The sequence below is a fragment of the Microcaecilia unicolor genome, chromosome 7, assembly GCF_901765095.1.
Source record: "Microcaecilia unicolor chromosome 7, aMicUni1.1, whole genome shotgun sequence".
NCBI lineage: Eukaryota > Metazoa > Chordata > Amphibia > Gymnophiona > Siphonopidae > Microcaecilia > Microcaecilia unicolor.
The window spans coordinates 226,464,840-226,481,452 of NC_044037.1; the positions used below are offsets into that span (position 1 = coordinate 226,464,840).

Sequence of the window (16,613 nt, forward strand, 5' to 3'; positions counted from 1 at the left end):
TGCATGGACGGCCAAAGTTCAAGGGGGCAGGACTTAAGCATAGCGGAGGCGGGACTTAGGCATGCATCACACTTGGACGTTCTCGACCCATAATCGAAAAAAAACAAGGATGTCCCTAATGAACACTTGGACGTTTTTACCCAGACCTATTTTTCTTACGATTGAGGCACAAAAAGGTGCCTGAAATGACCACCGGAGAGAATTGGGGTGACCTCTCCTTACTGCCCCCCAGTGGTCACTAACCCCCTCCCACCCTCAAAAAACATCTTTAAAAATATGTCGTGCCAGCCTCAGATGTCATACTCGGATCCATGACAGCGCATGCAGGTCCCAGGAGCAGTTTTAGTGGGTACTGCAGTGCACTTCAGACAGGCGGACCCAGGCCCATACCCCCTCTACCTGTTACATTTGTGGAGGAAACAGCGAGCCCCCCAAAACCCACTGTACCCACATCTAGGTGCCCTTCACCCATAAGTGGTGTACAGTTGTGGGTAGTGGGTTTTGGGGGAGCATTTTATGACGTCTACTGCAGTGCCCCCTAGGGTGCCCGGTTGGTGTCCTGGCATGTCAGGGGGACCAGTGCACTACAAATGCTGCCTCCTCCCACACCCAAATGGCTTGCATTAGGACGTTTTTGAAATAGACATCTTTGGTTTCAAAAATCTCCGAAAGTCACAAACGTCCATGTCTAAGGACGACCAAATCTAGGGACGTCCAAATTTAAGGATTTGGACATCTGACTGTATTTTCAAAAAGAAAGATGGACGTCCATCTTATTTCGAAAATACGGGTTTCCCCGCCCCGGGATTTCTCCATTTTGCAAGGACGTCCACATCGCAACTTGGACGTCACTTTCGAAAATGCCCCTCAATGTCACCCACATGTAAGAATATGCGCCTACTGTCCTCAGAGAACACCTGTTACAGGTAAGTAATCCTCACAGTCTCCTCAGCTTGTAAACATGGGGTCATCGACTTCTGTCCATTTCTCTGCACATTTTCCAATAGTTGCTAAAACCTAACACTTCTTTCCATTTATGACCACCAAAGAATTTTCCATCCATTTGAATCCAGCATCAATATTTCTAGTAACAGATTGCCATAGTTTAATTCATAGGGGATAGAGTCATTGCTATTTTTATTCCCAAGTACTGTATATGGGTTTTTGCCCATCCAAAAGAGGACACAGATTTAATGTCTGAAACTTAGCCTGATCTAAAGTTAACTTCAACAATTCTGACTTTAAGGCATTAATTTTCAATCCCATGAGGGAACCATAAATTTGCAACTCTTGAACAGCAAGTCACCCAATGTCAATAGAATATCAGCAGCAAATAATGTTATTTTGAATTTTTCACCTGCTAATCAAATGCCCTGAAATCTGCTACACTATGCAAGTTCTGGCTGCCAGGGGTTCTACTACTAGGCAACAATGGGCACCCTTGGCGAGTACCCCTATATAGGCCAAATGCATTGGAATAACCTCCATTCACTCAAATGTTTACTGTGGGAGATGACAACAGCTTTAATCCATTACTCAAGTTGGGGCCCAAACTGAAATGATTTAGAACTTGCAACATAAAATCCAAGATTATCAGTGCAGAATGTTAAATCTAATTGAAAAAGAAAAAAAATGCCAAATCTACTTAATTTTTTATTATTTTCTCATTCACCTTTTTATTAACTAGATTTGGCATGTTTCCTTTCACTATTAGATTTAACATTCTACAACAACTGACAATCTTGGATTTTGTGACCATTGCAAGGTACAAGTTCACATGCAGATTCCATTTGTCCTTAAATGCACATCCACTCTCAGCAATTTTTAGTTTTTTCTTATTGTTTTTTATGTATTTTATATACATACATATTTTTTATGCTCATATTAGCATTAAGTAAACTGACAAGTTTGGTTGTACCCTTTTACGTGTTTGTAACTCCTGTATTTATGAACATTAAATTTACATATAGGAGTATGTTTACTAAGGTGCGTTAGCATTTCTAACGCGCCCTTAAATTTAAGGTGCGTTAAATGCTAACGCACCTATACATTTCTATGGGCGCGTAAACCATTTACGGGCGTTAAAAACGCTAACGTACCCATAGCGCGCCTTAGTAAACATAGGCAATATTTTGTTAATTTGTAATATTTCATGTTTAGACCCCTGATGCAGGCAGCTTCACCAAAACATGGACCGTGTCTGGTCTGATTAATAAAACACTGAGTCAATGTCCCCACTCTTGAAGGCTCCTTGTGCTTTTGCTGGTATGTCGCAAATCGAGTAAGACCATTCTGTTTTGAAAATACATTGTTTCTAGATCTAATTGCAACTGCAGAATATAAATGGATAAAGTAAAAATAAAAGTAAAGTCTCTTGGAATATTGTGTGTAAAATATTCTGATATGACCTTCTGAAGCTTTTATCATGACTTCTTAGTTATCTAGCAAAATGTAATTAAGTTTCCAAAATTTGAGGGATCGATCTCAGTGCTAACAGAAAAGGTCACCCACACAGGAGAATGATCTGACCATAAGGATCGGACCCATAAGAATCTGACTGCTGAACTGCAGCCCTCAATAACTTGTCAAAAAAGTATAATTTATTCTCAAATATCAGTCATGAGAATTAGAATGAATATTGAGTTGTCCGAGGATGCAGGAATCGCCATGTATCCTCCCAAAGCCCAAATGGGTCAAAAAGGATTTCAGTACACTCCTGTCCTATAGTATCTAACCTTAGCAGAATTATCCAATGGGGAAACAAAGTGACATTAAAAATCCTCTCCTACAATCCAGTGACCCACCCTCATTTGCAGAAGTAGCTGTTCTAGGTTAGCATTAAAATTCCTGCTGATGGTCATTAGGGGCATATACAGACAATAATTAAACAAAGAGCCGGCTATTTCAATATGTAGTGCAAGAAGATCAGGGGCTTGGTCAATTATCATGGCTTGGATTCTTCATGAAATTATACCCATCCCAGCTATCTTTAAAGGGTGAGAAGCAAATTTGCAATTGGGAATGCCCTAGGAGGTTTGTAGTTTCTCATCCTGCTTATGAGAATGAGTCTGTTGTATTAAGCAAATAGTGGCTTCTAATCTAGAAGCTTCACAAATTAAGCTTCTCCTTTTAAAAGGACACGTCTATAAGGCAGAACACGGTAATCCTATCCTCAATATCCTCCCTCTTCCCTGAAAACTCAAACTTTCTTCCCCCACCACCCCTCAAACCAACAAGATCCCCATGCCTCACTGCAAATGAATCAGGTACAGAGGAAGGCCCTCATAACTCAGCGAAATCACTCGATTCTCTGTAATTTTTTTTTTTTTGTTAAATTTGTACCCCGCGCTTTCCTACTCATGGCAGGCTCAATGCGGCAGGCAATGGAGGGTTAAGTGACTTGCCCAGAATCACAAGGAGCTGCCTGTGCCGGGAATCGAACTCAGTTCCTCAGTTCCCCAGGACCAAAGTCCACCACCCTAACCACTAGGCCACTCCTCCACATAATTGACTGGAGAACATTCAATAGTACTTAATGTTTAAAATATACCATAAACATCCAAAGACTGAAACTCGTACCAGAACTCCACTTGCTAGGATACCTTTAGACAAAGCAAAACTGCAAAAATTTTTACCACATTCAGTGAATAAAAAAAAGAGGAGTAAACTTAAGTGCAGAGCACCAGTACACAGAGTTCCCTGATGTACCCCAAGTACAAACTCAGACTGGCAAGTCCAATTTATAAGATTGACACTTGCCAAAAATTAAAGTCATTTAAGAAAGTGGTGATCCTTGCTAGGTGCTGTCTGGTGTGATCAGAGTCTACCTCTTCCTGAAGTAACGCGCTGCCAATTAGGTGTGGAAGCAAGCTTGAGTAACAATTCCGAAGCAGTTTCCTCTGCTTCCCACCACCCCAAGCAGCCTAATGCTTGTACGACTGCCTCGTCACCCTAAGATGTTTCCCATTAACAGATCCATAATCCGAAGGGAAAGGACCAGCGGTATCTGATTTACTCTACTCCAATGTTTTAGGTCTCTCAGTTTGCACATCCTGCGCAGCATGATGGGGAGATGTTGGCAAAGATAATGTCATGTTTCCCAGGACAGTGAATACTGTTTTCACACTGTTGCCATAACCACCTTCTTCATATTGTAATTATGATAGCAGACAATTACGTCTTTTGAAACTTATCACAAAGCAGCAATGATGAACCAGTAGTTATTTGTTAAAATCCTTTGAATAGTCCAAAACAACCTTACAATAAGTAGAAATATCAAGTCCAAACACCTGTACTAGTCCATCAGCCCAACATGTTTTGGTACCTAGTGCCTGCTTCAGGGGCAGAATTTTAAAGTGCAAGTTGGACAGGCAAATCACCTAGATGGTCACCTAAAGCAGTTATAAAAGGTTATGCTTGTAGGGGTATCCAGCTCTTAATGTAAAACTTAAAACAAGTCCCTAATGGGGTAAAGAAGTTATAAATATAGTTGAATTCAACTATATGTATAACTTCTTTAACCCCTGGAGGTTGTTTTGGGTTTGTTTGTTTTTTAAATAAAATTGGCCTGCAGCATTTGGATCTCTTGGGTTTTTTTTTTTTCTCGATTGGAAGATTGTTTAGGGCACAGAATCCCAACAGTATATGGGAAGGGGATAACAGATGAAAAAAGCCTCCTTTTTCATAACAGCCATGAGTATACAAAGATAAGTCACATGACTCCACAGGTCACATGATCATGCACTGTAAATTTATGAAAACTTCCTACAAAAAAAAAAAGTGCAAAATGATTTAATTTTCAATTATATAATGTACAGAATCGTGGCTGTGGCACTTCATGTATGAGCCCTAATTCCATGCTTCTGAATAAAAACTGAACTTCCCTCTAGATGATTTTGGTATCTTGAAAAGCACTAACACAATATATATTTACCCTTTGCTTTCTAATGTTTCATTTTCACTGCTGAGAGTCCAACATTAAAACACTTACCATTAACCTCTGTAAGTTCTAATTCTGGGGAGCACAAGTAGTACAAATCACAAAGTCTCCTTGCATTTTCATAGCCATCTAGAGCAAACAAAGATTTAAAAAAAACCTATGTCACAAGTTATTGCTAAATTATACTTTAAGTCAAAAAAATATATCATACTTAGGCTCTTATAGGCAATACAAAGTACTCCATGATCAAGTATAAAAGCAGGAAATACAGTGTGTATACACATACGATTAAAAACAGTTACCTGTAAGCCGCATTGAGCCTGCTATGAGTGGGAAAGCGCGGGGTACAAATGTAACAAAAAAATAAAAATAAAAAAATACCTGTTCATTTCCTTAACTTTAGTCTTCCAGACAAGTGCTTATGTCACCCCTGCCAGCAAATAGAGATGAAGTAAAAAGCTCAAAGCCAACTCATTCTTCTTATCATGGTCTGGTGCTGCCTTTGTCTCCACAGTATCATAGAGAGTGACCAAACTCGCTTTTTTTCAGTTCCAGCTGAAAACAAATCTGCGACCAAAAATAGTCGCTCCATTTCGGCCATCTCCACTGCCAAAATGGCTGCCACAACCTCTAGCAGCAGTTTCATAGCAGCCATTTTGACAGCAGAGACGGCATTGGAGGACTGACTGAGGATCAATCTTGCCCTGACTACACCACTAGACCATAAGGGACTAGGGTAAGCTGGAGGGAGAAGGCGTTAAAGCTGCAACTGTTCAGTGGGACAGAGGGAGTTGAGCTGATCCTGTTCAGTGGGTGAAGTGCTATAAGGGTACAGTATTATGTTTCGGTTTCAGATGAAAATGCACCGGGTGGGGGGGAGAAAGAGTTTAGAAGAGGCTTATAAGCACCCAGTAATAGGGGCTCCTTCCTACAGACTACTGTCATTCATGGTTTATCCAAGAGCTACCAGCAGCAGGTCATAACCCGAGTCATCATCTCCTCTCTCCTGAATAACCCGAGACATTATCACCTCCTGACGCGGCAACCTCCGCTATGCTGGCTCAATAGATGACCCAGCCAGCAATGTGTTCTAACATTCAAAACACTGCCAAGGTCAACTTGGGGTTCCTTCCTTGCAGAGAAATCAATTACAGCTAACAGGCCTTGAGGCGGAGCCTAAAGGCACTAGCCTAGCACTAGAACCCTCGAATTTTCTCTTTACATTGCTTGCTGAAATAACTCAGAACTCAAAATGTGCAGGCCCTGCAACACCTTTAGGGTATATACATAGCTCCCAAGGAACCTCTTCTTTAGCGGAGGGAAAGAGCCAGACGTACTCTGTTTATTTTTTGGTCTGAAGTAAAATGGTTCATCAGTAATTAAAAAAAAAAACACTGCAGTCTCTACAAAACAACTAAATATTACATAAACATTTAATGTGAGAATAGTGTTCAGAACATAGTGTCCATGATACCATGTGACCATAAAATCACCTAGCAATCACTAAATTCAATCACTGCACCATACAGCCCTAACAAAGTAATCAACACCTCCTCCAGGCTCCGCTCATTCTGCCTTACCTCACCCTATGCTTGGAACAATCTTCCTCAACCCCTATGCCAAGCCCCCTCCCTACCCATCTTCAAATCTCTGCTTAAAACTCACCTCTTCAATGCTGCTTTCAGCACCTAACCTTTCGTGAAATATAGTATGCCCTATCAGACGGACTCTACACTTGTCTTTAGATTGTTTAGATTGTCTTTAGATTGTACACCTGTCTTTTAGATTGTAAGCTCCTTGAGCAGGGACTGTCCTTCCATGTTAAATTGTACAGCGCTGCGTAACCCTAGTAGCGCTTTAGAAATGTTTAGTAGTAGTAGTACTACTACTTCAGAGTGAAAAAGAAGAAAACTCAATTCTGTTGAAAATTCCACAATGTGACAGTTATCAATATCTGTCTTTTCAGGCAGGGGGTGCTAGCATGCCAGGATAGTTTAATCAAATGTTCCAAAAATCAGTAATCCTGGCCTGATTGTAGGCTCCGTTGACTCCTACGGAATTCTGTTTGAAATTTATTATTTGTTACGTTTGTATCCCACATTTTCCCCACCTATTGCAGGCTCAATGTGGCTTACATAGTACCGTAGTGGCGTTTGCCAGTTCCGGAATGAACAAATATAGATGTTATTGAAGTAGAATAGGTTCATGTAAGGTAGGTATGTTAGGGAACTTAAGGAGGAAGAGGGAAGTTGTGGTGTGTCTATTACGATTTTTGGTTTTGTTGTGTTGCAGGTGGTTAGGCTTTTATGTTGGGTCGGTGGGATATGCCTTTCTGAATAGGTTTGTTTTTAGTTCTTTCCGTTAATTTAGGTGGTCGTACGTTGTTTTTACTATCTTTGGCAGTGCATTCCATAGTTGTGCGCTTAAATAGGAAAAGCTGGATGCATACGTTGATTTGTATTTGAGTCCTTTGCTGCTTGCATAGTGAAGATTTAGGTATGTTCGTGCTGATCTTGTTGCGTTTCTGGATGGCAGGTCTATGAGGTCCGTCATGTATCCCGGGGCTTTGCCATAGATAATTTTATGAACCAGGGTGCAGATTTTAAAAGCAATAAGTTCTTTGATTGGGAGTCAGTGCAGTTTTTCTCGGAGGGCTTTGGCGTTTTCAAAACGTGTTTTTCCAAATATAAGCCTGGCTGCTGTGTTTTGAGCGGTCTGAAGTTTTTTTTATAATTTGTTCTTTGCAGCCCGTGTAGATTCCATTGCAGTAGTCTACATGGCTCTCAGTACCATTGATTGTATCAAGTTGCGGAATATTTCCCTCGGGAAGAATGGTTTCACACGTTTAAGTTTCCACATCGAGTGAAACATTTTCTTTATGGTAGATTTTGATTGGTTCTCTAGTGAGAGAGCAGGGCCTGTCCTTTTATGTTAAATTGTACAGTGCTGCGTAACCCTAGCAGCGCTATAGAAATGTTAAGTAGTAGTAGGTTCCGGTCCATTATTACTCCGAGAATTTTTAGGCTATCTGCGATAGGAAGGGTATAACCTGGGGTGTTTATGTTTGTGGGCTTGTATGTGTTGTGTTGGGATGAGATGAGATGACGAGACAGTGTGTTTTTTTCTAAGTTTTAATTGGAATGCGTTTGCCCATGAGTCCATGATGTTCAGACCGAGTTTGATTTCATTGGTGATTTCTGCCAGATCGTGTTTGAAGGGGATACATATTGTGACATCATCAGCATTTATGAATGGGTTAAGGCCTTGTATGGATAAGGACTTGGCTAGAGGGGTCATCATGAGGTTGAAAAGGATCAGTGATAGTGGTGATCCTTGCGGTACTCCGCAGTCAGGTTTCCAAGGTGATGATACGTTTGTGCTAGCTTTCACTTGATATGTTCTTGTGGATAGGAAGCCCTTGATCCATTTAAGTGTATTTCCGCTGATTCCGAAGTAATCTAGGAGTCTTAGTAATATATTATGATTGACCATGTCGAATGCACTGGACATGTCAAATTGTAGGAGAAGTATACTTTTACCTATTGTTATTTCCTGCTTGAATTTAGTTAAGAGAGCGAGTAATACTGTTTCTGTACTTTGTTGGGGACGGAATCCTGATTGTGATTTGTTTAGTATTGTGAATTTGTCTATGTAAATCATTTAGTTGTTTGGTTACCAAGCCTTACATTAATTTGACTACCAGTGGGATAGATGCTACTGGACGGTAGTTGGTAATGTCATTTGCTTTTTTTCTTGGCGTTTTTTAGTATTGGGGTGAGTAGGATGTTGCCTTTTTCTTTAGGGAAGGTACTTTGTTGAAGCATGAAGTTTAAGCGGGATGTGAGGTCTGTTATGAAGCGGTGGGGGGGGGCAGATTTTATTAGGTAGCTGGGGCAGGTGTCCAGTTGACAGTGACTGTTGGAGTACCTCTTGATCGCCTGGGTAACTATATCGGTGGTGAGGAGAGCGAAATTTGATCAGATTCGGTCCGCTGGGTATTCACCAGGGGATGGGTCCAGTTCATTGATGAAGTTTTCGATGTCCATGTTGTCCTGAGGTAGCGTTTTGCGTAGGTTTACAATTTTTTCATTGAAGTGTGTAGCAAGATTGTCTTCAGATGGCATGTCAGCATTGGTTGTGGTGATTGGTGTTGTGTCTAGTAGTTTGTTCACGAGATGGTATAATTTCTTCGTGTCTTTGTAATCTGGCCTTATTTTAGTTTTGTAGTATATCCTTTTGGTTTGTCTTATTGCGTATTTGTATTTCCTTTGTAATTGTTTCCAAGCGTTGAGTGTATGTACGTCTTTTATTTTTTTCCACGCATGCTCCAATTTCCTGGATTGTGTTTTAATTTTTTCAGTTCTTCGTTGAACCACAGTATCGAGTTGTGTCTGCGTGAGGTTCGTAAGGGTGCTATTTCATCTCCTCTGAGATGAATATTTTGAAGAACATTGTTGATTAATCAAATGTTCCAAAAATCATGAATCATATTTCAAGAGGAAGGATCCAAAACGCAATCATCAGACCAGAATTACTGGCAGCCCTGATGTCTGATGATTGCTTATACTTTTTGAGCCACTGTTTGATTATAGTCCCCGATTCATACTTCTAGCTTTTTACAATAAAATGGTTGCCAATTCCAAAACCAATTCCAATGAGGCCCTGTTCGATGCACACCACATAAGAATCGGCATACTGGGTCAGACCAATGGTCCATCTAGCCCAGTCTCCTACTTCCAATAGCAGCCAATCCAGGACACAAGTACCTGGCAGAAACCCAAATAGAAGCAACATTCCATGCTACCAATCCCAGGGTAAGCAGTGGCTTCCCCATGTTTATCTCAATAGCAGATTATGGACTTTCGCCAGGGACTTGGTCAAACTTTTTTTAAACCCAGATACACTAATCACTGTTACCACATCCTCTGGCAATGAGTACCAGAACTTAACTATTTGTTGAGTGAAAAAATATTTCCTCCTCCATTTGTTTTAAAAGTATTTCCATGTAACTTCAATCAGTGTCCCCTAATCTTTGTACTTTTTAAAGAGTTAAAAAAAACCCACAAAAAATAATTCACTTCTACTTGTTCTACACCATTCAGGATTTTGTAGATTTCAATCATACCTCCCCTCATTCTCTTTTGCAAGCTGAAGAGCCATAACTTCTCTAGCCTTTCTTCATATGAGAGGAGTTCCATTCCCTTTATCATTTTGGTCACTCTTCTTTGAACTGTGTGTCTGCCTGTCTGTCTACAATGACACCTAGATCTTATTTTTGGGTGCTGACTCCCAAGTGGACCTAAGCATCAGGTAACTGATTTGGATTATTCTTCCTAATGTGCAATACTTTGCATTTATCTCCCATTTGGATGCCTAGTCTTTCAATTTCTTAAGGTCTTCCTGCAATTTCACAGTCCACATATATGTTTTAACAACTTTGAATAGGTTTATATGTGTGACATGATGGAAGTGGCCCAATTTGTTGATATTAAAAATTGAAAGAACTAAGATCATGGACATCCTGTGAACCTTAAGTTACCCATCTACTCATTTGTCCTAAGATTACAAGGATAGACTTCAAGACCTTATTGAACACAGACGTGTCTCTACATAAATATTTTGAACCTCTGGTGCAGCATAGTATATACTACTGTGAATTTTCTTCATTTTGTTGTGTGGTACTTGAACAGCTGAGTTGTGGCAACCGTCAGGGTAATAGCTCCCGGCAGAGACAAAGAACAGCAGTGTATTTTTACAATGCGGACCGTGTCTCCGCAGAGTTTGAACACAGCGAAAGAATGGAAGGCTTTTCTATGATCCAATTAGCTTTGACATTTTTGTGACAACGTATCTAACTGTTGGCGTTTTTTGTTTCCGGCAGCTATTTTGAAGCAGTCAGCTGGAGGTTGGTCATGTTCCCTTAAAGACACCCTCTGGGAGAAAGAGTACTCCTGTTAGGACCTACTGTGTGAACCAGTGGAAATTTGTGCCAGAAATCAAAAATGGTTTGTTTTTTTTTTGAGATTGTGGAATTGCTGCTCTAAAATTGTGGGACTGCTACCATGTTTAAATTTTCCACTGGGGTATTAGACCACATATTAAAGCCCATTTATTTTTCACCCAATGGAAGCTTGGTTCACCGTTTTTGGACATTTAATTATAGATATTGGTTGGGGTTTGTTTGTTTTTTTTCTTTTTATAAGCTATGATTATTAGTGAGCATACTTCATGTACTGCCGTAAGCTTTAGTACTATGGCTCCTATCGACTGAGGTTTTTTTCCTCCACATATTATATAGTGGTGATTCCAGGCTCACATGGGAGGAGAGTGGAATTTTGTTAAGTATTTGGTTTTTGATCTATTCTTTCCTTTTTGGTAATTGAAGTTACCCATTATTATACTGTGGCCCAATTTGCCAACTTCCCTACTTTCTATAAACATTTCTTCGTCTGTTCATTCTGTCCTGGCAGACGGCAGTACAACACTACCAGTATACTCCTTCCCTTCACATGTGTAATTTCAACCCCCCACCCCACACACACACACAATTCATTGCAATATAATTTGCACCGTTAACAGTGTCCCATTGATTGTCCTCCTTCCACCAGGTCTCAGATGCTAGCCACCTTTTTATTTAGTATTATATACTCTCCAATCTCATTTTTTTAGGCTTTTAGCATTTGTATACAGACACTTCAAATTGTGCTTTTTCCCTGCATCTACACAAGCTGCTTAGGAACTGATGGGGATAATTTGCATCTGTTACTCTGCTCGCCTCTTAAACACTCTTGGCATTCTTTCACCAATGTTGAAACCTCTTTATTGGGATTCCCTAAATGTCCTATTTCAATAGTATCCTTGAAGGATACTCCACACTGAACCATGCGCTCCTGGGTGACTGGCTTCTCCCCTCCCATTTTAGTTTGAAAGTTTTCCTTTAAGTGTTCGTTTTCAAATCTTAGGAATCCACCCTGATGGGCACCGATCCTATATGATCATCCACAGTTGCCTGGCACATGCCTGCTTACAAGCCAAGACAAATGCTGACATGTTGAGCCATCATGAATTACCTGTAATGCAGCATCTCTTTTTTACCCGCAGACATACCACAAGCAAGTGGGGAGGAGGTGGGGGGGGGGGGGGGGAAATCACTTCAGACCACTAATACCGAGTCCAAATCTGACACAGCACCATAGGGCAGTGCTTTTCGACCCTTTCCTGCAGCATGCCTATCCAGTTGGTTTTCAGGATTACCACAATGATTACAAACAATACATTTTCATAGATGAGTATCACAGGCCTGCAGGATATAATCATGCATATTCATTGTGGTAATCCTGATAACCTACAGGCACAGAACAAGTCCCCACAACTCAACACAGCAAAACAAGGTCCAGCAAGGGTGACCCTAAAAGGAAAGGAAACCAAGTGGATCAAGGCATCCTTTATTTGAAATGAAGAAAGACTGTGAAAACTTCTGAAGGACTCAAAGGAAGTGTTTTGGCACAGCTGCCTGCCTCAGGAGTCTACAGAACATGAAGAACTACAAAAACAAATGAATAGAAACATGACCAATAACTTTTAAATCAAAAAATAAAACCATATGTAAAAACAAAAAATGCAAACTGAAAATAAGAATTATAATCAAAAAAGGTACTCATTTTCAAAAGTCTCTCAGTAGAGGAGTGTGATAGCCGTGTTAGTCCACTCTTAAGGTTATCAATAGAAATCAAACAAAATAAAACATGGAAAAGAAAATAAGATACCTTTTTTATTGGACATAACAATACATTTCTTGATTAGCTTTCGAAGGTTGCCCTTCTTCGTCAGATCGGAAATAAGCAAATGTGCTAGCTGACAGTGTATACAAGTGAAAACATTCAAGCATTACTATGACAGTCTGACAGGGTGGGAGGATGGGGGTGGGTAGGAGGTATGCATGGGGACATCAAAGCATATCATTGATATTCTAACAGGATGGGTGTGGATAGGTGAGGGGTGGGGTGATCAACGGAGAAATACAGCTTTATGGTTTATAATGGGCTAGGAACCCCAGATCCTTGTTAAGTCCTTTCTGTTGGGTGTTAAAATATTCAATCATTCTGACTTCAAAGGTCTTACGTTCTTGTATGGTTTTAAAGTTACCTTTCAGGATTCTCACTGTGAAGTCACTGGTACAGTGTCCTGGTCCTGTAAAATGCTGACCAACAGGGGTGGGAGCCCTACTGGCACCAGTATTGTTCATGTGATGTCTATGTAAATTGAATCTTGTCTTAAGCATCTGGCCTGTTTCTCCAATATAGCATCCTTCGTTACATTTTTTACACTGAATGATATATACCACATTGGAAGATGAGCAAGTGAAAGATTCCTTTATGTTGAATATCTTTCCTTTGTGGATGACTGTGGGGTCCTGTGAAATATTTTGGCATAGTTTGCAACTGGATAAATTACAGGGAAGTGTGCCCTTCTGTTCCTTTTCAGTCTGTGATGGAAGTTTACTTCTGATTAGCTTGTGTTTTAAGTTGGGTGGCTGTCGGAAGGCCAGTACTGGTGGGGATGGGAATATCTTTCAGTAATTCATCCTCCTGGAGTATAGGTTGTAGATCTCTTATGATTTTCCTCAGTTTTTCCAGCTCTGGATTGTATGTCACTACAAGGGGGATTCTGTCTGTGGATTTTTTCTCCTTGTACTGTAGCAGATTCTCCCTGGGTGTTTTGAGGGAGGAGGCAATATTCTTGGAGAATATTCTTGGAAAAGTCTCTCAAAAGCGGAACATGGACTTTTTCATGGGAAAACATCCAAGTCACAATTTTTGAAACTCAGATTTGAGATAGCTTTCTCCACAGTTCATCTAAAAATCACAAGGGGGAATGTTTTGGGCAGGCCCTGAATTTCTGCATTTCTCAGGGATAATGAAAAAGATAAAGACACCTAGGGCAAAAATTGGGATTGAAGTATTTTTTAAAGTCTGGATCAGTTTCAATCACGACTAAGTCACAAAAAAGTGCCCTAACCAACCACTGTAGGGATTAAGGCATAACCCCCTCCTCAATCCCCCAGTGGTCACTAACTCCCCCCCCAACCCCCCAAAGATGTGACAGTGACAGTAAATAAACAGGCTCTTTGACAGGAAATGGCCATATCTGGAGATAGAAGAACAGCAAGCTGGTCCCCAGGAGTAGGCTAGTGGTCAGCGGACTGCAGAGGAAGGGAGCCAGGTCCATACCCCACTACACTTGTTATGGAAATTGTAAGCCTTCCAAAAACCCACAAAATGACAACTGTGCCTATAGATGGACACCTGCAGACCTGAGGGTTTTCATAGTGGTGTACAGTTAGGGACAGAAGGTTTTTAAGTGTTCCTGGGGTATCCAGCAAGTTCCCCACTACGACAATTCCCATCCACCAATTACCCCCTAAATAAATTGCCATCTAGGTCAATTTCCCCCTAACCAACTCCCACCCTGATGTGTCAGCTCCTACCTGCAGAATTCCCCCGATAGATTCCCAGCCATCCACCAATTCTCCTCGATATCTCAATTATAGTGTAACTTGTATGGGTTACTTGCAACATTTACCTGCTCAGGGTTTCCCTGATAGGTTTTGCACTGCACAAATAATGAATAAATTACGCTTTGAGGTCATCCACATGAAGCACCAAGCATCACATTGCCAGGCAACAGCACACTTATTAGCATACTAGTAAAAAAGCCCCGTTTCTGATGCAAATGAAACGGGGGCTAGCAATGTTTTCTTCTGTGTGCATGTGGGAGTGTGTGTCCCTGCCCTCTGGCCTCTCTCCCCTCCCCCCTCTGAGTCCTTCACTGTTACAGAGCCAGCAATTTGATTTCGTGCTCTGCTGTTTTCCTTCACTGACTCTGTTACAGAGAGGGCGGGGCAGACACTCATAGGGAAACCGGATATCTCGCCCCCTTCACACTTCCGGCTGGAGGCTTCATAGAACGTTGGTTTTGCCTTTTATATAGAGAGATTTGCTTGTGAATTTTAAATCAGTCTTTTTTTTTTTTTTTTTACATTAAGGTTTCCTTAATTTATCTTATTTTTGGTTATGGGGCTCATTTTTGAAAGAGAAAAAGGTTTAAAAAGTGGCATAAAGCAGCATTTGGATGTTTTGCTTGCCAAAACATGCACATCGCTATTTTTAAAACCCAGTTTCTATGCATTTTGCTATGTGGTTCATCTGCAGTGCATCCACATCACTAAGGGGTGTGTTGGGGCAGGATTTGGACATGCCTAAGACTAATGTTTTTCGGTCATAATGGGGGAAAAAAAAAAAAAACAAATGTCCAGGGTTACAATTGAAACGCTTCGATCTAGACCTGTTTTTATCACGTCTGGTCACAAAGATGCCCCAAATGACCACTGGAGAGAATAAGGCATGACCCTACCCCATACTCCCCAAGTGGTCACTGACCCTCTCCCACCCACCAAAGATGTGAATGAAATAGTACATACCAGCTTCTATGACACCTTCAGATGTTATGACCAGTCCTATTAGAGCAGCAAGCAGGTCCCTGGAGTAGCCTAGTGTTCCATGCAGTATACTGTTCTCTACAATCTGTTACACTTGTGGTAGAAAGTGCGAGCCCTGCATAACCCACTACATCTACATACAGGCGATACCTGCAGCCATAACGACTACTGTAATGGTGTACAGTTCGGTACAATAGGGTTTTGGAGGACTCACCATACAATATTAGGGTAACAGATGTGTACCTGGCACCTTTTATATGAAGTCCACTGCTAGGTTACCCCACTGCTTTGCTGGGATGTCTGTGTGGCCAGTCTACTAAGAATGCTGGTTCCTCCTACATCCCTAAGACTTGATTTTATGCATTTTTCACTTTGACTTTATTATTTCCCATGAAAAATAGTCCAAAAAGAAACACTGAGCACACTGTCGTCTAGAAAAAGGCCATTTTCAGGGAAGGGGGGGGGGGGGGGGAAGAGAGAGAGAGAGAGAGTGAGAGAAAAAAAAAAAAAAAAAAAGACACTTTGCTGGTTCAAAATTGGTCATGCCTGGTATTCTATTTTTGGATGTTTTCCAAAAAATGTCCAAAGTCAGATTTAGATATCATATTGAAAATGCCCCTCCATGTATTTATATTTTTGTCGTTATTTGATTACTGCTTCATATCGTCTATAAAGGGCTTGCTGTGTGGTCTCCTTCTCTTTATTGCTTGGAAGGTCTGTGAGGAACATGCTAAATTCTTGGAATAAAGACTTGATTTTTAACTTACTATTTATTTATAACTGAGTATTCATAATTAGTTACATGTAGGTAATATATTTTTTCTTCTTTAGATATACACCATGTTAGTAGAAGCATATTTGCAATATAAATGCTATGGAGGGGAATTCGTTATGGGGAAATGGACCTAGATGGTAAATTATCCAGGGCTGAAGTGGTGGGTGGGAGCTTACCTAGAACTGTACCTGGAGGGCTCACAATACAAAATAATGGTGTTAAGGTGGGATTTGTATCTGGGTCCCTATATGTGAAGTCTAATGCACTGACCACTAGACTGCTCTGCTGGGATCAAGGAATGGTGCCACATAACCATCCCTAGAGCTTGTTTTTGTGCTTCTCTAGGGTTGGTTTTTTTTTAATGGTACCTAAAGAAATACGCACTGAGCACAAAACACCTG

At 40.8% G+C, this 16,613-nt stretch overlaps 1 protein-coding gene across 5 annotated transcripts in view; it reads right to left on the bottom strand.

Moving 5' to 3' along the window:
- Window positions 1–16,613, bottom strand: part of PDK1 (pyruvate dehydrogenase kinase 1) — a 97,001-nt gene that overhangs the window by 53,467 nt on the left and 26,921 nt on the right. For all 5 annotated transcript variants that reach the window (XR_003942878.1, XM_030210134.1, XM_030210136.1 and 2 more), the window contains exon 6: window positions 4,991–5,068. Coding sequence is in view for 4 of the 5 variants with exons in the window: in XM_030210134.1 (XP_030065994.1) it covers window positions 4,991–5,068 (78 nt within the window). In the remaining variant the exon portion in view is untranslated. The remainder of the gene's footprint in view (window positions 1–4,990; window positions 5,069–16,613) is intronic.